Source organism: Hyperolius riggenbachi, chromosome 2, assembly GCF_040937935.1.
Source record: "Hyperolius riggenbachi isolate aHypRig1 chromosome 2, aHypRig1.pri, whole genome shotgun sequence".
Lineage (NCBI taxonomy): Eukaryota > Metazoa > Chordata > Amphibia > Anura > Hyperoliidae > Hyperolius > Hyperolius riggenbachi.
Genome location: NC_090647.1, coordinates 540,410,034 through 540,431,542, shown reverse-complemented (window position 1 = coordinate 540,431,542; position 21,509 = coordinate 540,410,034). Strand labels below are relative to the sequence as shown.

The 21,509-nt window shown below is 45.5% G+C and overlaps 1 protein-coding gene across 2 annotated transcripts in view; it reads left to right on the top strand.

The window, feature by feature from the left end:
* The window catches only part of LOC137545088 (CD226 antigen-like), a 45,629-nt gene that overhangs the window by 11,977 nt on the left and 12,143 nt on the right, over nucleotides 1-21,509 (top strand). For both annotated transcript variants that reach the window (XR_011025990.1, XM_068266197.1), the window contains exons 2-4: nucleotides 961-1,021; nucleotides 14,469-14,795; nucleotides 15,734-16,048. Coding sequence is in view for 1 of the 2 variants with exons in the window: in XM_068266197.1 (XP_068122298.1) it covers nucleotides 961-1,021; nucleotides 14,469-14,795; nucleotides 15,734-16,048 (703 nt within the window). In the remaining variant the exon portion in view is untranslated. The remainder of the gene's footprint in view (nucleotides 1-960; nucleotides 1,022-14,468; nucleotides 14,796-15,733; nucleotides 16,049-21,509) is intronic.

The window sequence follows — 21,509 nt, the reverse complement described above, 5'->3', positions numbered from 1 at the left end:
TGTTCCTTTCTTCTTAAAACGTATATGCAACATAGAAAACCAGCAAGTGGTGCTTAACATGTGCAGTGTGGGAAATAATGATTTGGTCGCTCTATAAATTAGTACGTTTGCACACTTGCAAGGAAATTCAGTTTGCAAATTGTGTTATTTTAGTTTATTTTAAGAGACCGAATATCAAGCAAACACACACACACGTTATAATTTGTGTGAAAATGTATGTTTTGTATGGTGCCTTTAAGAAAAGTGCATGCTGAAAAGCAATGGAGTACACACCCCATGTTATTTGCCAAGAATGCCCCGTGAGTAGATGGATTAGTCCAAAATCCGATACATTTGTGAGATTTTCAACACCTAACTGCAACATAGGAAAAAAAGGTAATGTGTAGTGTGTTGGATCTCTATGCTTTCTGATTATGATGTTTTTATTATTCTTATTAATTTTTATTTTTATTCTTATTCTTACTAGTAGTAGTAGTAGTAAACCACATAACTGCTATGCAGGGGCGTATCTGGGTAATATAGCACCTATGGCAAACAATAAAATTGCGCCCCCCCCCCCTCAGTCAGAGCCCCCTTCCCCTCTAAAAACAGCATAATTTCTCATGTACATGTGTTATGGTTGCTTGTGTGTTTTGGCTCAGGATATTGCTGAGGTTACTTTTTTGGAAATATCTCGTTATTCACTCTCTGTCCTTTGTTCTAACACTAAGCAAAGTGCGCCCTACATGCATAAGTTAAGTAGCCGTGTTCCCCAGACAACAGCATTAATCTGATCTGAGGTCTGAATGACAGGGAAGCATGGAGGCAGGCAGGCCGCTGCAGCACAGGGGCAGGCAATGGAGCCCATTGTGCTGTGGCGCCCGTGGCACAAGCCCATGCCTGCTCCCCTCTAGGTACGCCTCTGCTGCTATGAAGAGAGAAAGGGTCATATCTCTATCTTTTTCTTTTTTTTCTTTGCAGGAACGGTATGTTGTCCTCACCTGTGTTCTGAGCTCTGTTTGGATGACAGTGGCAGCTGGTGGTAAGACTTGTGACATTTGTCTAAACTAGGCATGGTAGATTTTAAAGTGAACCCGAGGTGAAAATAATCTGGTGAGATAAACAATTATATTTATCCTCCTACTCCTAAAAATGACATTTTCTAAAGTAACCCATGGGTTTCTTCTATATTTATACATTGACAAAGTAGGTTGAATGTTTTGTTGCCTCTGCTCAGTGGCAGCCTATTAAGTGTCCCAGAGTTAGAAAAAGGTCAATAGTTCATGCATTTTATCTCTCCCCCCCCCCCCCCCCCTCCTCGCAGAAGTTGTATTCAGCCAGGAAAACTTTTATGGCTGTAATTTGCTTATCAGTTATGATGACTTTATTCCCAACAAGGTACCGACAAGACAGAAGTTGTCACTTCCATGCCTAGAAATTAACTCTTTCATGTAGCCAAATAAAACAAGTAAAACAGCCTGGTTATGATTGTGTTGTACTGTACATACACATGCTAATCTCATCATGTCACATATATTGCCTCGGGTACAGTTTAAAGGGAGATTCACTTTTCCCGAGAAAACAATAAGGTCTTGAGACATTGCACATTATTGCAGCTTGCTGCTTTTGTTTTTTATGTACATATTAAACACAGCTGTTTAATTTCTGTAAGAAGCAGGAGCTCGGTGCCATTCCCCTGCTGATACAGGGCTCTGGTGAAGATTCTTACACTAGGTGGCTTAGCAGTATTATTATTTATTGGATTTATATAACGCCTACATATTACACAGCGCTGTACAATACATAGGATTACAGACAATGATAACGGGGTAACTGACAGCACAATACTGCTAATAAGCAATAGATACAACACTACAGGTGATAAGCAATAAGATACACAATACAGGTAGTAATACGATGCCAGATCATACACTGGAGTGGTAGTGCCAATATACTAGTTCACATATACAATCCTAGTTCACATATACAGTCAAGTATGATACACAAGGGGAGATGGCCCTGCTGAAGACTCACAATCTAGGGAGAGAGGGTGGTGACATAAAAAAGGGGGGCTGCGTCGAGAGGTCCTCGGCAGAGAGCGTTAGGGCAGCGTGGAGGTTAGGGCAGCGTTCTTGAAGAGCTGAGATTTGAGGGCTTATTTGAAGTAGTTGAACGAGGCGGCAAGCCCGGTTCACATTGGCGTTTTGAGCCAAAAGGATCCGGTGAGCGGATCCGGATGGCTCAGTCCGCGGCCCGGCCCACATAGTGAAAACGGTTCTGATTAATGATCCGTTTTCACTCAGCAAATACATACCTAATCTTCCTTAGCAGCCGGCGGTAGAGGCTTCCTCTTCTTCCGCTGTGACTACACAGCGTGTCATGTGACTAGTCACATGACACGTCATGTAGTCACATGACACGGAAGAAGGTAGTAGCCGGCCTCTACTGCCGGCTACTACTGACAATAAGGTATGTATCAACCCCCCCTCACCCACCCGCCCGGCTGCTGCACCCTCCCCTCACCCTCTGAACTTAGTGCCCCTTAAGTAGCTTTGTGCAAACTAAATAGCTTTGTGCACACTAAAAGATGCACAAAGCTACATCACACACTAACCTCAGATAAGGCACACTAACCTGAGATAAGGCACACTAACCTGAGATAAGGCACACTAACCTCAGATAAGGCACACTAACTCAGATAAGGCACACTAACTCAGATAAGGCACACTAACCTCAGATAAGGCACACTAACTGAGATAAGGCACACTAACTCAGATAAGACACACTAACCTCAGATAAGGCACACTAACCTCAGATAAGGCACACTAACCTGAGATAAGGCACACTAACCTCAGATAAGGCACGCTAACCTGAGATAAGGCACACTAACCTGAGATAAAGCACACTAACCTCAGATAAGGCACACTAACCTCAGATAAGGCACACTAACTCAGATAAGGCACACTAACCTGAGATAAGGCACACTAACCTCAGATAAGGCACACTAACCTCAGATAAGGCACACTAACTCAGATAAGGTACACTAACCTCAGATAAGGCACACTAACCTCAGATAAGGCACACTAACCTCAGATAAGGCACACTAACCTCAGATAAAGCACACTAACCTCAGATAAGGTTAGCGCTGTAGTTTGTGCCCACTAAGTGATAAGGCACACTAACCGGCTTAGCGCTGGTTAGTGAATCAAGCCCTATATGTTCCAGTTCTGTTCTGGAAAAACGCCAATGTGAACCGGGCCTAATGGGCAGTGGGCGAGATCTCCACAGGATGGGGCAGCTCTAGTAAAGTCCTGTAGTTGTGCATGGGAGTGCGAGATGCATGGGGTGGTTAGGAGGAGGTCGTTGGATTGAAGTGGGCGGCCAGGTGTGTATTAGTTAGACCAGAAGTAAGCTTTAATGCATATTGTATACAGCTTGGAACTGCGCCAGTCAGAATAAAAAGAAACATAAAATCTGCATACAATTGGCATATTTATAACAGCCTATTGGCCTAATATATTCCCCAGATAGGGATTTACATAAGAAAGAAAAATCTTGTTCAGCATTAATCTGTTTCTGTCAATTTTATAATGCACTATGACAAAACACTATAAAAATTAAAATACACGTGTATGAATACATATAATGCCGGGAATTCACACAAATAAATGTCGGCAGATTTACTGGCTGTTTGATTTTTTTAATTGTTTTTCCAATCCTCTTTTTTTATTTTTTTTTATTAATTTCCATTCGATCAGAAAAACGATTGAAAGCACTACAGACCTGTTGGAAATTATCTATCGAGCCATCTATCTGCCTAAAAAAAAGTCATGGTGTATTCCCAGCATAAGACATACATTTGTTCCATGGTGTAATGCACTGTAAAAGGCTTTATTTCTATGTAGCTGTCACTTACAGTACGTGTTTTTAATCTGATGGTTCTTACCTGTTACTGACAGGTTTTGGAACAATCCTTCTCCACATGGGGGAGCCTAAATAGGAATGGTCGGAAATGCCCATTTCTGATTCCACGGAAATTCCGATTTCCAACAATGCCAAAACAAACCCCAAAAAAGGAAACTGGAAAAACCGAATCCTGTGATTGGTCTAAAAATACCGTGGTGATCGCTTTTTGCAGATAAATCCAGCCTTCTCTAAGGCCCGGTTCACATTAGCGTTTTTTTGCGGAGCCGGACGTACGGATCCGACCATCAGGATCAGGTAAAAACTGTGCGTTTTTACAGCCAGTGTGCTGTAGCTGTCAGTTTTCTATTTGTGCCTATGCAGCTGCAAAACCTTCCGTTTCCGTTCCGCTGGGCACAACGGTCCGGAAAAATAGGTCCTGCAGCATTTTTTTGTCCGTTGAGCGGAACGGACAAAGGATCCGTACAAGCGGATGGATGTGAGCGGATCCATAGGCTTACATTGGATTCATATCACACACTGGACCATTTGTACACTATACATTCAGCTTCCGTTCTGCTCAACGCTAACGTGAACCGGGCCTAATTGCTCCAGTGATTCCGACTGAGTTCTGTGATTGGGCTAAATGACCGAGTTGCGGTAAATCGGATTTCTGCAGAATTCCGATTTCCATTTCCCCATTTCTGGAATTTTCAATTCCGTGGATTCTGAATGAGCATTCCTAAACCTAAAGGTTTCCTTTATTGTTTTATAATCACTCTCTGGCAAGGATCTATAGCAGTGATGGCTAACCTTGGCACTCCAGCTGTGGTGGAACTACAAGTCCCATAAGGCATTGCAATACTCTGACAGCTCTAAGCACTACTCGGGGAGGCAGAGGCATGATGGGATTTGTAGTTTTGTCACAGCTGGAGTGCCAAGGTTAGCCATCACTGATCTATAGTATAGATCACGGGCAGCACGGTGGCGTAGTGGCCATTGCTCTTGCCTTGCAGCGCTGGGTCCCCGGGTCGAATCCCAGCCGGGTCAACATCTGTAAGGAGTTTGTATGTTCTCCCTGTGTCTGTGTGGGTTTCCTCCAGGCACTCCCATTTCCTCCCACATCCAAAAAACATACAGATAAGTTAATTGGCTTACCCCCTAAATTGGCCCTAGACTATGATACATACACTACACAATACATACATAGACATATGACTATGGTAGAGATTATATTGTGAGACCCTCTAAGGGACAGTTAGTGACAAGACAATATACTCTGTACAGCGCTGTGTGATATGTTGGCGCTATATAAATTCTAAATAAAATAGATGATGTCCAGCAGGAAGTATGTCACTGAGCGGGAGGCGGCGCTACGCATATTACCCTGTTGGCGCACTCATCTGCAGGGTAATATACATGAGACAATGGTGCGATACAATCGTCCTGCCCAGGCTTTTCCTGCTGCAACAAAATTGCACTGCTAGATGTGTAAAATTAGCCTTAAAGTGGATCTGAACTCAGCACTTCCTCTCTGATCTAAAACATTAGGCACAATATGAAAACAATCAGGAAAAAAATGTGTTACAATACACAGAAATCCCCCCAAAAGCCCTGAAAATTTACTAGATGAACTTTCAGGGGGCAAAGGAAGGCTTAGGGCTCTTTCACTTCTACAACACGTGCAGGAGCCGTTCTCCTGGGTGCGTTATATGCCTGCGGCGTGTTGTCAGGATATTGTGGTGCGACACAATTAGCGGTAGCTATTAATTGACCCGACGGGAAAACCTCGGCTCCCAACGATTAAAAGCTCCTGGGCAGTGGTGCTCAAATACCCCTTTTCAAAATTCGAGTTAGGTCGAATTCGAATAGTAAATTATTCGAGGTCAGTCGAATATTCGAGTCGAATAATTTTTACTATTCGATTCGACCTCGGAATTCGAGCTCACTATTCGAGTCGGTATTCGAGCTCATTATTCGAGCTGACTATTCGAAATGGCCTTAAATAGCTTCCAACACTTGTTTTGAGGGTGAATGATGCAAGAAACCTCTTTTTTTCCAAGTAACAACAGCAAGTGATTATGTGGGGATGTTCCTTTAAAAAAAAAAAGTTGAAAAGAGAAGTTGTGTCCAGAAATTTGTTCAGTACTGTATATACTTCTTCTTCTTCTTCTTTATCTTCTATATCTTCTTCTTCTTCTTCTTCTATATCTTCTTCTTCTATATCTTCTTCTTCTATATCTTCTTCTATATCTTCTTCTTCTTTTATATTGTCTTCTTCTTCTTCTTCATCTTCTTCATCATCATCTTCTTCTTCTTCATCTTCTTTTTCTTCATCTTCTTCATCTTCTTTTTCTTCATCTTCTTCATCTTCTTCTTCATCTTCTTCTTCTTCATCTTCATCTTCTTCATCTTCTTCATCTTCTTCATCTTCTTCATCTTCTTCTTCTTCTTCTTCTTCATCATCTTCTTCTTCATCTTCTTCTTCATCTTCTTCTTCTTCTTCTTCATCTTCTTCTTCTTCTTCTTCTTCTTCTTCATCTTCTTCTTCTTCTTCATCTTCTTCTTCTTCTTCATCTTCTTCTTCTTCTTCTTCTTCTTCTTCATCTTCTTCTTCTTCTTCTTCTTCTTCATCTTCTTCTTCTTCTTCTTCTTCATCTTCTTCTTCTTCTTCTTCTTCTTCTTCTTCTTCTTCTTCTTCTTCATCATCATCGTCTTCTTCTTCACTTATTTCTCTTTTCAAATTTTTTTTTTTAAAGAAATGCAGCTATTTTTGAGCGTAACAAATAGCTGGTGGTGCACGCATGTTGGAAGCGCCATTGTATGTGCTCCCTGGCAGTGGAAACACACAGACAGCAGGAGGTAAATTCAGCAGCAGGAGGAGGAGGATGAGTGTGTGGCAGCAGGCAGTCAATGAGGCAGGCAGCGTGACATAATAGCCCTGGTACCTAGCGGTGATACCAGGGCTGTAAATAAACACAGCAGGCAGGAGGTCCCAGACAGCGGTCGTGCAGCCCACATTGTGTCCAATACACAACTGGGACAACACAGTTTTCAACCCGGGCACCTCAGAAAAATTAAACCTTTTTTTTTTTTTGGTTTTTTTTGTTTTGTTTTTACAACAAATTACACAGATATAGCTATTTTTTGCCGTAATAGCTGGTGGCAGAGTGGCAGCAGAAGGTAAATCTGTGTACCCTGGCAGTGGGAAACACAGACAGACAGACAGCAGCAGCAGCAGGAGGAATGGAGGAGTAATTATGTGTGCAGCTATTGTTTGACGTAATAGCTGGTGGCAGAGTGGCAGCAGAAGGTAAATCTGTGTACCCTGGCAGTGGGAAACACAGACAGACAGCAGCAGCAGCAGGAGGAATGGAGGAGTAATGTGAGCAGCTATTGTTTGACGTAATAGCTGGTGGCAGAGTGGCAGCAGAAGCTAATTCTGTGTACCCTGGCAGTGGGAAACACAGACAGACAGCAGCATCAGCAGGAGGAATGGAGGAGTAGTGTGAGTGTGGCAGCAGGTAGGCAGTGTGACATAATAGCCCTGGTACCTAGCGGTGATACCAGGCCGTAAATGAACACAACAGGAGGTCCCAGACAGCGGTCGTGCAGCCCACATCGTGTCCAATACACAACTGGGACAACACAGTTTTCAACCCGGGCACCTCAGAAAAATTAAACCTTTTTTTTTTTTTGGTTTTTTTTGTTTTGTTTTTACAACCAATTACACAGATATAGCTATTTTTTGACGTAATAGCTGGTGGCAGAGTGGCAGCAGAAGGTAAATCTGTGTACCCGGGCAGTGGGAAACACAGACAGACAGACAGCAGCAGCAGCAGCAGGAGGAATGGAGGAGTAATTATGTGTGCAGCTATTGTTTGACGTAATAGCTGGTGGCAGACTGGCAGCAGAAGGTAATTCTGTGTACCCTGGCAGTGGGAAACACAGACAGCAGCAGCAGGAGGAATGGAGGAGTAGTGTGAGTGTGGCAGCAGGCAGGCAGCGTGACATAATAGCCCTGGTACCTAGCGGTGATACCAGGCCGTAAATGAACACAACAGGAGGTCCCAGACAGCGGTCGTGCAGCCCACATCGTGTCCAATACACAACTGGGACAACACAGTTTTCAACCCGGGCACCTCAGAAAAATTAAACCTTTTTTTTTTTTTAATGGTTTTTTGGTTTTGTTTGTAAAACAAATTACACAGATATATAGCTATTGTTTGACGTAATAGCTGGTGGCAGAGTGGCAGCAGAAGGTAAATCTGTGTACCCTGGCAGTGGGAAACACAGACAGACAGCAGAAGGGCAGTACACAGCAGCCCACTGTAGGTGTAAAATGTGTGGCTGCAGGCGACGTAATAGTCAAAGTGAACCAGGCTGGCTTAGTGAGCAGGAGCCAGGAGGTGGTAAAGGGTGGTAAGGCACATTAACGATGGTTCTTAGCCAGTTCATGTCCCCCTCTCGCCGACAACAGGGGCCAGGAACTCGCCTTCCACCCACGCCTGGTTCATCTTGAGAAACGTCAGTCTGTCCACAGACTTGTGAGACAGACGTGAGCGTTTCTCGGTGACCACACCACCAGCTGCACTGAAGCAGCGCTCGGACAGCACGCTGGAAGGGGGGCAGGACAGCACTTCCAGGGCGTACTGCGCCAGCTCGCTCCAGATCTCCAGGCGCTTGACCCAATACTCTATGGGATCAACAGGGGCATCGCTGTCAAGCCCGCTGTAGGACCCCATGTAGTCAGCCACCATGCGGGTCAGGCGCTGGCTGTGACCGGTGGAGGATGCTGCTGCATGCACCTCCTCTCTAGTCACTGCTGCCGGAGCCTCTACAGTCCTGTAGAGCTCATGGCTGAGAGACAGCAGGTCTGTGGGGCGCTTGCTGCTGGATGCAGGCACCTGCTGCTGCCTCTGTGCTGGCTGCTGGACAGTGGGGGTGGAAGGCTGGGGGAAGGCTTCCTCCAAGCGCTCAACAAGGGCCTGCTGCAAGCTCCTTATTTGTTGCGCTGGGTCTCCTCCTGCAGGCGGCAGGAACTGGCTCAACTTCCCCTTGAGGCGTGGGTCCAACATCATGCTGATCCAGATGTCCTCCCTCTGCTTCATCTGGATCACCCTGGGGTCTCTGCGCAGGCACGTCAGCATGTGCGCTGCCATTGGGAAGAGGCGGGCCACGTCTGCTGGCACATCGACGGCAGTGCTGCTGTCCTCATCCTCCTCCTCTGCCTCGTCAGCCTCATCCTCTCTCCACCCCCGCACCAACTCAGCTGCACTGTGCTGCTCCCCCTCATCACCAGCAAGGTCAGGGACCTCCACCAAGTCCTCCTCCTCCTCCCCCTCAGAGGTGGACTGTGCAGCTGCTTGCCGCTCCTGCTGGTCCAAGGCTGCCGCTCCCTGTTCCAGCAAAGCATCGAGGGCCCTGTTCAGCAGACAAACCAGGGGCACCCACTCGCAGACCATAGCATGGTCCCTGCTCACCATGTTAGTGGCCTGCAGAAAGGGAGCCAGCACTAAGCACACCTGCTGCATGTGCCTCCAGTCATCATCGGGGACGATGGACGGGATGTTGCTGGTCTTGTCCCTTCTCTGAGCGGCGGAAACAGTGGCCAGGGCAAGGTACTGGTTGACAGCGTGCTTTTGTTCAACCAGACGCTCCAACATCGCCAGGGTGGAGTTCCAGCGAGTCGGAACGTCAAGGATCAGCCGATGGCGTGGCAGATCCAGCTCCTTTTGCACAGGCTGCAGCCGAGCGCCGGAAGTGACGCACAACGTTCCTTGCCGTTTCCAGCAGTTCGCCCATCCCCTAGTAGGTGCGCAAGAACTTCTGCACCACCAGGTTCAGCACGTGGGCAAGACAGGGGATGTGGGTCAGGTTTCCCCTGTCTATTGCGGCAACCAGATTGGCCCCATTGTCGGCCACCACCTCTCCGACTCTGAGGCCTCTGGGGGTCAGCCAAATCCTCTCCTGCTCCTGGAGTTTGGCCAACACATGGGTTGCCATCAGCTTGGTCTTCCCAAGGCTGACCAAGTGCAGCAGTGCTTGACAGTGGCGGGCCTTCATGCTGCTGCTGAGGCGGGGGGTTTGGCCAGGTGTGCCGGAGGATGGCAGAGGATCGGAGGAACCTGCTGCAGTTCCCCTGACCCTGCGGGGTGGCACCACCCACTGTGTTGCTGCTGCTGCTGTGCCCGCTGCTGCTCTCCCATCCTCACCCCCTTCCACCAAGCTGACCCAGTGGACAGTGAAGGACAGGTAGCGGCCTGTCCCGAAGCGGCTGCTCCAGGAGTCCATGGTGACGTGGACTCTTTCACCAACCGCGTGCTCCAGCCCTCGCTCCACATTGGCCATCACAAAGCGGTGCAGTGCAGGAATGGCCTTGCGGGAGAAAGTGTCTGCTGGGGAGCTGCCAGTCTGGGGCTGCGCAAGCAAGCAGCGCACGAATGTCGCTCCCCTCCTGCACGAGCGTGTACGGCAGGAGTTGGGAGCACATGGCCCGTGCCAGCAAGCCGTTCAGCTGCCGCACGCGACGGCTGCTGGGAGGCAGAGCCCTAACCACCCCCTGGAAGGACTCGCTCAAAAGGCTCTGGCGTGGCCTTTTGCTGGCACGGGAATCAGCAGACACAGCGGAGGAGGCCACTGAGGACTGGCTGCCAGAACAGGCCTCAGTGTCGGCGGCAGGAGTTGCAGAGGGGGGAGGAGCAGTGCGTTTCCGCACTCCTGCTGGTGCTGCTGGAGGAGCAGGAGGGCGGGTGGCTGCTGTTGCTGCTGCTGCTGAAGGCTGTGCAGTGATGGGTGTGGTGCCACTGCCAGCACCAGATGCCTTCAGTCTCTGGAACTCCTCATGCTGGTGGAAATGTTTCGCAGCAAGGTGGTTGATGAGCGAGCTGGTGCTGAACTTTAAGGGGTCTGCACCTCTGCTCAACTTCCGCTGACAGTGGTTGCAAGTGGCGTACTTGCTGTACACAGTGGGCATGGTGAAATATCGCCAGATTGGTGACAGAAACATCCCCCTACGGCATGGAAGCGCTGCTGCCTGTCTCCCTGTGGTGGTTGGGGGGGGGGGCTTGGGGGGCTTGGGTGCGGCTGGTGGTGGTACTGGCAGATGCTGCTGCTGCTGCTGCTGAGCCTGAGACACCAGCAGGCTGTGGGACCTGCCTACTGCTGCCAATGCTTGCAATGATGCGCCTCCTTGCAAGGCCTACAAGAGCATCCTCCTCCTCCTCCTCAGAGCTGCTGAGGACGACATCCCCTGGAGGTGGTGGCACCCAGTCTCTGTCTGTCACCGGGTCATCATCATCCTCCCCCTCCTGAAACATGTCCTGCTGGGATGATGACCCCCCAAACTCCTCTCCTGATGCATGGATGGGCTGCTTGACTGTCGCCACAGTCTTGCTGTCCAATCCCTCATCCCCCAAAGTGCCCATCAGCATCTCCTCCTCAAAATCGCCAACAACAGCAGACAATACCCTGATGGTGCCTGGGGTAAAAATACTGCTGAGTGACAGGTCGCCAACTTGTGACGGTGAACTGGCCTCCTCCCCAGACCCTGCTGGGCGGCTGCTGCGAACAGGGGTGGTGGTGGTGGTGGTGGTGGTGAGGGTGGAGGCCTCGGATGCAGAGCTGATGGCGGGCTGCTCATCCTCCGTCATGAGTTGCACCACAGTGTCTGCATGCTTTTCCTCAATGGGACGTTTCCGACCCGGCTGGAGGAAAATCGGAGCAGGTGCTACACGCTGCTGCTGCTGTGTCTCTGCAGCGTGAGTTGCAGATGCTCCTGCTGGGCGGCGCCCAAGGCGTCCACGGCCAGTGGCTATGGGAGGAATGTTAGCCACTGACGCTGCTGCTGCTGCTGCGGAACTGTGCATGGTGGCGCGGCCGCGGCCTGCCACAATGCTGCTCCCTCTCCTCCTGATTCCCTTGCTGCCCTTCCCCTTGCCCAAACCGCGCTGGCTGCCACTTCCAGACATCTTCGATGTTTTGGGCGTATAGACAAAAGTTTTTTAAAAGGGCGGGTGAAAAGTGGGGTACTTTAATGGAGTGGGTTGGTGGGTGAGGTGACTGAGTGAGTGTCCCTAGTACAGTAAGTAAGTAGTAACAGTCAGGAAGTACAACTAGCAGTTACAATAATCAGTAGTAATCACAAGTAAATTTAGTGTGTGTACACTACAGACAGTGAGTGCACGCACGCGCAAACACGCGCAGGAGCTAGCCTATGAACAGTGACTGAGTGAGTGTCCCTAGTACAGTAAGTAAGTAAGTAGTAACAGTCAGTAAGTACAACTAACTAATTACAATAATGAATCAGTTATCAGAAGGAAATAGAGTGTGTGTAGTGTGTGTACACAGACAGTGAGTGCACACACGCAGGAGCTAGTAGCCTATGAACAGTGACTGAGTGTCCTAGACTCCTAGTACAGTAAGAGTAAGTAGTAACAGTAAGTACAAACAACTAACTAATTACAATAATCAATCAGTTATCAGAAGGAAATAGAGTGTGTGTAGTGTGTGTACACAGACAGTGAGTGCACACACGCAGGAGCTAGTAGACTATGAACAGTGACTGAGTGTCCTAGACTCCTAGTACAGTAAGTAGTAACAGTAAGTACAACTAACTAATTACAATAATCAATCAGTTATCAGAAGGAAATAGAGTGTGTGTAGTGTGTACACAGACAGTGAGTGCACACACGCAGGAGCTAGTAGCCTATGAACAGTGACTGAGTGTCCTAGACTCCTAGTACAGTAAGTAGTAACAGTAAGTACAACTAACTAATTACAATAATCAATTACAATAATCAATCAGTTATCAGAAGGAAATAGAGTGTGTGTAGTGTGTACACAGAAAGTGAGTGCACACACGCAGGAGCAGCTAGTAGCCTATGAACAGTGACAGTGAGTGTCCTAGTACAGTTACAGTATATAACTACAATACTAATACAATCAGTAGTAAAGGACAGCAGAAATACTGGTATAGAATAGAGAGAAATAAACAGAGGACAGGAGGACAGCTGCCCACACAGGCAAGGCCCTGAGGGCTAAAGCTGTAAGCCTGCAGCAGCTGGCCTGTCTCTATGTAACACAAATGCTACTAACTAAAATACAATGTCTAACTAACAACAATATAGGTGTGTATAGGAGGTGTATGTGAGCAAAAACGCTAGGTAAATGACCACAATAGAGCTCTTGCTAAGCCAAAGCACAAAGGAGCAACTCTCTCTCTGTACAAGTCTCAGGCAAGCACGGAGAAACGGAACATGGCGGCCGCTATTTATAGGGTAGGGGCTGGCCAGGGTCCCCCTCTGTGATTGGCTGCCGTCAGAGGGCCTGGGAGCCCTCTGATTGGCTCTAAGGACATCAATCTGGGCTATGACGCTATTCGAGCTCGGTACCGAGCTCGAATAGCGCCGTTTGCTCGAATAGCTCGAATAGTGAATGGGCTATTCGAGTGTACTCGAATAGCCCATTCGAATAGCTACAGCTATTCGGAGCTCGAATACCGAGCTCGAATAGCTGGAAAAGAGCTCGAATATTCGAGCTACTCGAATATTCGAGCTCTGCTGAGCACCACTGCTCCTGGGTGTGTTGAACCGAAACGGAGCGTCGGGTGTGAAAGGTAAATTGAAAGTCTATGGACTTTAATTTTACCTTGGTTAACGCAACGTTTCGATTTTGCGTTAAACCACAGAAAACGGACTCTAGTGTGAAAGAGACCTTAAAGTGGACCCAAATTAAAAATACAAGATTTCAGAAATAAAATCTATTTTTTAAATTATAGTAATAAATAGCAGCCTTTTTTCAGCTGCATGATGACAAATATAAAATATTTTACATTTATTGGAGGAACTCCTCCCTTCCTTTCATATTGCCGGGACAGAATCCGGCAGACTGGTGGAGGACATAAAAAAAAAAAACACAGGCTGCTACTGATGATGTCACAGGGGAGGTGATCTCAGCTTGTGTGAGATTTCCCATAGACCACGCCCCTGTGAGGGAAGGTAGCTGATGACAAACACACCCATGTTCTAAAACCTCCTACTAAGCTACTAAGTAATGGATGCCACCTGTATAACCGTAGTTATGAAAAGAGAAGGGTGAAAAAGCATGCACTGAAATGCTCATAGGCTTGAAGGAGTTTTTATGTATCTTTGTATGTGTCAGTGTTGCAACTAAATATTTTGAATTAAAAAAAATGTTTGGTTTGGGTTCCCTTTAAGGTTTCTGTTTTTTCCTGTACAGCCAGCACTGAACAGTGCCTCCTGTTAGTCATGCCTACTGATTACACACTTGTTATACTCAACTGTATCTAAATAAACAAAACAAATAAACACAGCTCAGTGCAGCTGATTTCTACAGCACTTCTATGTGCAATGAACACTTTTCAGTCTGTTCTTTGCAAGAGCATGGCACCACTTTAAGCAGCACCTATTTATGTTCAAGTCTGTTTTTATAATGAAAATTGAATTTCCCTGTAAGAAGACACAGGATTGCAGCCTTCATACTCCTCTTACTTTAGTTATTGTAATAAAGGTAATATGAACATTTGCAGTGTTGTATAGTGAATGTACTTTGCTTGCTTTTTGCAGACGATATCAGAGCAGTGTCTGCAGAGAGTAAATTCGGTGAAAGCGCCACATTAAAGTGCACTCTGCTGAACCAGAAGTCTTTCCTTCAAGTAAGCTGGAAGAAGGTTGTGGGAGACAAATCAATAGCCGTGGCCAGCTTCTCCCCATCATCAGGAGCCCAGGTGGAGAAATCCTATGCAAATCGCCTGAATATTACCACATGGGGTTCCAACCAGACAGCCATCACCGTGTATAAGGCATACACTGAGGATGAAGGCTGCTACACCTGTGTTTTCCACATCTTCCCTACTGGATCCAAACAGGACCAAGCCTGTCTGAAGATTTCAGGTATTGACTAATCGCTTCATACCGCCGCTGCAAGACTCCACCCACTTTCCCCTCATAATTTCCATTTTTTAAAAATTACCTATTTAGCATTTAAGGTCCCTTTTACTCTTACCTAGTATTGCGGCATTATCTCCATGGGGGCCGCAAAGGAAATGCAAGGATATGGAGCCTCATGGGGGTGGGGCATCGCACTCCAACGCAAGTGTAAAAATGGCCTAAAGCCTTAGGTCAAAGGCACACGTATTTGAATTTCAGACATTCTGGCGAATAATGGAAAACGCATGCAAAATTGTGTACTATGGAAGTCTATGAGCCCTGCACTAAATTGCATAGGTTTGCATTTCACAATGCACGTTTCATATGCGTTTTGAAACAATAAATCATTTTGCTTTTTTCACAAGTTGTATGCAAATGGTACACAATGGTTTCTTGTGGTGAACAGTACACAGGAAGTGTCGTGTATGTGTTTTTCGTTTCACTGTGTTAATGACCACCAGCATCTCCTATAGAGTCTTCCAGGTCTCCTCGTTCCCTTGCAGGTTTCTCTGTTTAAATCTCCCACAGCGGAAGACTTAGGCAGTCTTCGGAAGCACTCGGGGCTTTCGAAGACAGGCGGCATTGTACTGTGCACACGCGAGTGTTTATGTGCTTGCTAAGACTGCTGAAGCCAGCCACACCCAGAAGAGAGCAGTCTACGACCAAACGGTTGTAGACTGCTAACAGGAGAACCTGCGAGGGAACGCAGTGACCAGGAGGAGAACAGGAAGGCTCAATAGGATCCATAGCCTTCCCTCTCCTTATGTGAGTATCTGTCTTTTGTATTAATTTTCCCTTCAGATGCTCTTTAAGAAGGTCAGCTTACCTGCATATATCCAAACAGGTTAAGTTTTGTCTTCATTTCTTCAGTGCTTTTCATGAAGTTCTCTTTTGTCTTCCAGGTGAGGTGTTGACCGAGAAGTATCATAAAGTCAGGTCTGGTGCAGCCGTAACAATGAAATGCACACTTCGGGGCTCTCACAATGTCCTTCAAGCCTCCTGGAAGAAGAATGAAGAGAAGATAGCAAGTTATGTCCCTAACAGAACAACTATTGAACCACAGTACGAGAAGAAATTGACCATGTCTATGGAGAAAGGAAGTGTCTCCACTATTACCATTGGGAAAGCCACCATTAACGATGAAGGGGAATATACATGTTTGTTCAGTGTCTTTCCAACAGGCTCAAAACTTGGGAAAACCTATTTATATGTCTGCGGTAAGTACCACTAGACCAGGAAAAACAAAACATGTTGCTTTGGACAACCTAGAAAGGTGTTTAAAGTGGACCTGAACTCAAAACTTCCTCTCTGCTCTAAAACATAAGCAACAGCATAATAGCCTTTAAATAAAAGCATTTCTTTGTTACAGCTGATACAAATCTGCAGAGTGTCTGCTTCCTGCTTTCATGGAAGCAGGCCTAGTGTTAACATCCAGTGTTTACAAATTAGCTGCTTTGCCGAGGCAGCCAGCTAACACAGCTGAAACATCAAATTATACTAGTGATTAGTCACTGATGGGGAATTAGACAGGCTTAACACTCTAAATACATACAGGGTACATTTCGCTCTGTTTTCCATCTGTCCTGTGCAATAGTTCAGGTACACTTTAAGTATCTTTGTTTTTTTTCTATTGTGTGACTGAGTTTTCCATGCCTTTAAAATATATACGGTATGTGAACAAAAACTAAAAGCTTGCCATATAAAGTATTCATGTATTTAAAGTAGAGTATACATATGCCAGTGTTGGCATCCCTGCATCTAAATACAGTGGGTTGCAAAAGTATTCAGCCCCCTTGAAGTTTTCCACATTTTGTCACATTACTGCCACAAACATGAATCAATTTTATTGAAATTCCACATAAAAGACCAATACAAAGTGGTGTACACTTGAGAAGTGGAATGAAAATCATACATGATTCCAAACATTGTTTACAAATAAATAACTGCAAAGTGGGGTGTGCATAATTATTCAGCCACCTTTGATCTGAGTGCAGTCAGTTGCCTATAGACATTGCCTGATGAGCGCTAATGACTAAATAGAGTGCACCTGTGTGTAATCTAATGTCAGTACAAATACAGCTGCTCTGTGAAGGCCTCAGAGGTTGTCTAAGAGAATATTGGGAGCAACAACACCATGAAGTCCAAAGAACACACAAGACAGGCCAGGGATCAAGTTATTGAGAAATTTAAAGCAGGCTTAGGCTACAAAAAGATTTCCAAAGCCTTGAACATCCCACGGAGCACTGTTCAAGCGATCATTCAGAAATGGAAGGAGTATGGCACAACTGTAAACCTACCAAGACAAGGGCCACCTAAACTCACAGGCCGAACAAGGAGAGCGCTGATCAGAAATGCAGTCAAGAGGCCCATGGTGACTCTGGACGAGCTGCAGAGATCTACAGCTCAGGTGGGGGAATCTGTCTATAGGACAACTATTAGTCGTGCACTGCACAAAGTTGGCCTTTATGGAAGAGTGGCAAGAAGAAAGGCATTGTTAACAGAAAACATAAGAAGTCCCGTTTGCAGTTTGCCACAAGCCATGTGGGAGACACAGCAACCATGTGGAAGAAGGTGCTCTGGTCAGATGAGACCAAAATGGAACTTTTTGGCCAAAATGCAAAACGCTATGTGTGGTGGAAAACTAACACTGCACATCACTCTGAACACACCATCCCCACTGTCAAACATGGTGGTGGCAGCATCATACTCTGGGGGTGCTTCTCTTCAGCAGGGACAGGGAAGCTGGTCAGAGTTGATGGGAAGATGGATGGAGCCAAACACAGGGCAAACTTGGAAGAAAACCTCTTGGAGTCTGCAAAAGACGAGACTGGGGCGGAGGTTCACCTTTCAGCAGGACAACGACCCTAAACATAAAGCCAGGGCAACAATGGAATGGTTTAAAACAAAACATATCTATGTGTTAGAATGGCCCAGTCAAAGTCCAGATCTAAATCCAATCGAGAATCTGTGGCAAGATCTGAAAACTGCTGTTCACAAACGCTGTCCATCTATTCTGACTGAGCTGGAGCTGTTTTGCAAAGAAGAATGGGCAAGGATTTCAGTCTCTAGATGTACAAAGCTGGTAGAGACATACCCTAAAAGACTGGCAGCTGTAATTGCAGCAAAAGGTGGTTCTACAAATTATTTACTCAGGGGGCTGAATAATTACGCACACAACCCCACTTTGCAGTTATTTATTCGTAAAAAATGTTTGGAATGATGTATGGTTTTCATTCCACTTCTCACGTGTACAGTACTTTGTGTTGGTCTTTCACGTGGAATTCCAATATAATTGATGCATGTTTGTGGCAGTAATGTGACAAAATGTGGAAAACTTCAAGGGGGCCGCATACTTTTGCAACCCACTGTATCTTACATCTATAAGTCATTTTTAGAAGAAAGAGGATAGATACAAATGTTTATCCACCTTTATAGGACCACTATCTCAACAAAAGTAGGCATTTAAAATCTTACAGAACTGACAGATTTTGGGCCAGTCCATCTCCTTATGGGGGATTCTCTGGGTTTTTATTTGTTTTCAACAGCATTTCCTGAACAGCAGTTGTAAAGTCTGACAACATAGTATGTAAGTGAGTAGAGAGGCTGGCTGGTATTGTACTATTTTCGCAGTTAAACTGCTGTTCAGGAAAAGTTGTTGAAAACAAAGAAAACCCAGAGAATCCCCCATGAGGAGATGGACTGGCCTAAAACCTGTTGGGTTTGTCAGATTTTAACTGCCTACTTTTTTCGCGATAGTGGTACTTTAAGCACCTTTGTGAGCACTTACATGTTTGCTATTGCTATTCACCCGGGTGAATGACACTGTGGGAAATTTGCCCATCACTACTACCCAGATATGGTAATAACCTTCATTAACTGACATTAAATCATAGCTTCATGTTCATGGAAAAAAAGCAGGGCTGGAGCTACCATAGGAAAAAATGGGCAATTGCCCCAGGGCCCCAGAGCCTGTAGGGGCCCCCAAGGTGTCCCTCCCCCATCTTAACTGTTGCTCCCCAGGGACTCTATAGAGTCTGTTAAGTTGGGAGGTGATTGGGGGGGGGGGGGGGGGGGTCAGCAGCCAGCTCAGGGGCCCGGGAGGGAAATTTAGCTGCAACAAAGGGCCTTAATGGCGCTTTTTGGTCAGGGGGGGGGGGTGTCTGTTGGGGGCCACCAGGCTAATTTTGCCCTAGGGCCCAATTGTTACTTGAACCGGCCCTAAAAAAAAAGTGAGAAATATTTTATTTCACCTTTTTTTCATCCAAATATGGTATGAGGCCTATCTGTGCCACTTATTATCTACTATTATGCACTTATTTCTGTGCATTTCAGTTTGCAGCTAACTATGACTAAAAAGGCCTGGAACCTCACACAGCATTTTTTCCCCAACTACTAAAGTATGTCCTGCCCAGTAACACCCCAGTAACTCTCATATTCCTGGAGTAATTAGCTGCACAGAGCAGAAACCATTGCAGCTCTACAATGTTTAGCAAACTAAGACATTCAACTGCAGTGATATAGCGTCCAGGGCACAGCCAAACTTTCTCCAGCAGTTGAGCCAGATGCTCATTCCCATGGTGGGCTCCTGGTAGCGTAGCTAAGGAGCTAGGAAGTCTCAGTGCGAGTGTTACATGGGGCCCCCAAAAACTATATTGATATGAAGCCAAGGACATCTTCATCTTCAGTATTGGTGAGGTGTAGTTATAGTTCAGAAACAATTTGGTAATGATTATCACAATCCAATGCACATATAGAGGTGATCATTACCAGCATGGCACCAATGAAGAGCTAATAAGATGAATGAAAGAGGGCAACTATTGGGCCCCTCTGGCCCAGAGGCCCAGGTGCAGTCACAACCTATGCATCCTGTATTACCAAGGGTACTTATAGAGCTTTTAGCCAGCAACAATAGAAAGCTTTTCACAGGTATCTGATGACAGCCTGTGTGGAACAAATGCCTTATTACCAGCTGTTTGTAACTGACAGTTTGTGGCAGTGTTTGGCTAGAGCTATACCATGTAGATAGGTTACACTTCTCTCACTATTCACAGAGGCATGCTTTACTGTTTGTTTCTGCCTTGCTTAAACACACACTGATTTTTCACAGATCATAAGAGATCAGCTGAGGGATTTGTCCGCTACAGAGAAAGGATCTGAAGAGAAGGACTTGTAGTTTATTCCTGTGCTTGCATGCTCCCCCCCCCCCCCCCTTCCATTGAGAATGAGCATTCCCTGTCTGTAAACTGTTTACTTTACACTGCGAGACAGAGAGAGATATAGGATCAGACACACAGGGCCATATGCAATTCATTTTTTCACCTGCGTTTTCTCCTAGGAGATAATTTTTCATCTTCAAAATAAAATAACTTTCCAGCACTTTTCAACTAAAAAAGTACCAAAAAGTAAATGAAAAAGTACTAGCAAAATAATTTTCAGCATTTTCTTGTTTTCTGTTGGCTTAAAGTGCATTTTATTGACAAATTTTAAAATCTCACCCAGGAGAAAACTCAGGAGAAAAAGTGAATTGCATATGGCCCACAGAGTTGCAGCTGATGAGTTCTTTACACACCTATTTTAACCACTTCAGCCTACAGCTTCGAAAATCTTATGCATCCGAGCAATGTTCACCTCCCATTCATTCGCTAATAACTTTATCGCTACTTATCAAAATTAATTGATCTATATCTCGTTTTTTCCGCCACTAATTAGGCTTTCTTTAGGTAGTACATTTTGCTAAGAGCCACTTTACTGTTTACCATTTTAACAGAAAGATTAAGATAGAAATGGAAAAAAATCATTATTTCTCAGTTTTTGGCCATTATAGTTTAAAATTAATACATGCTACAGTAATTAAAACCCATGCATTTTATGTGCCCATTTGTCCCGCTTATTACACCGTTTAAATTACGTCCCTATCACAATTTATGGCGCCGATATTTTATTTAGAAATAAAGGTGCATTTTTTCAATTTGCGTCCATCACTATTTACAAGCTTATAATTTAAAAAAAAATTAATAAGATACTCTCTTGACATGTATATTTAAAAAGTTCAGACCCTTAGGTAACTATTTATGTAGTTTTTTTTTTTTTTTAATTGTAATTTTTTTTATTTTATTTTTTAATACAAAAATGTATTTGGGTAATTTTAGTTTGGGAGGTAAATAGCCAATTTTAGATGTAATGTAATGTATTTTTTTATTCAATACAGGTATGTGGGTGCGGTTTACTATTTGGCCACAAGATGGCCACATTCAAAAAATTCCTAGATGCGAACGATGTCGCATCTAGGAACTAAAAAGAAGAGAAGAAGTTTCCTGGGGGCAGAAATACCACGCTCTCTGATGAGAAAGCGTCGGTATTTCTGCCGGGGACTTAGATCGGTGAATGGGAATTCTATTCCCATTCACTGATCGGGGGGCAGCGGGAGGCAGCGGGAGCGCGCACCATACGGCTGCAGCACCACTGCCTATCTGGACGGATATATGCATCCAGATATGGCGAAGTGGTTAAGTTATACTTCTGCTTCCTAGCATTCTGAATGCATTTCACTCACCGTATCGCAGCCAGTGAAGATTGTTTCTGTATGCTGGATGTGCTGGACACAGTCTTCCATAGTAATGCCCACAGTGAAAATTGTCCTCTGTAAATGTCATATTTTTTTTCACATAGGAGATGAAA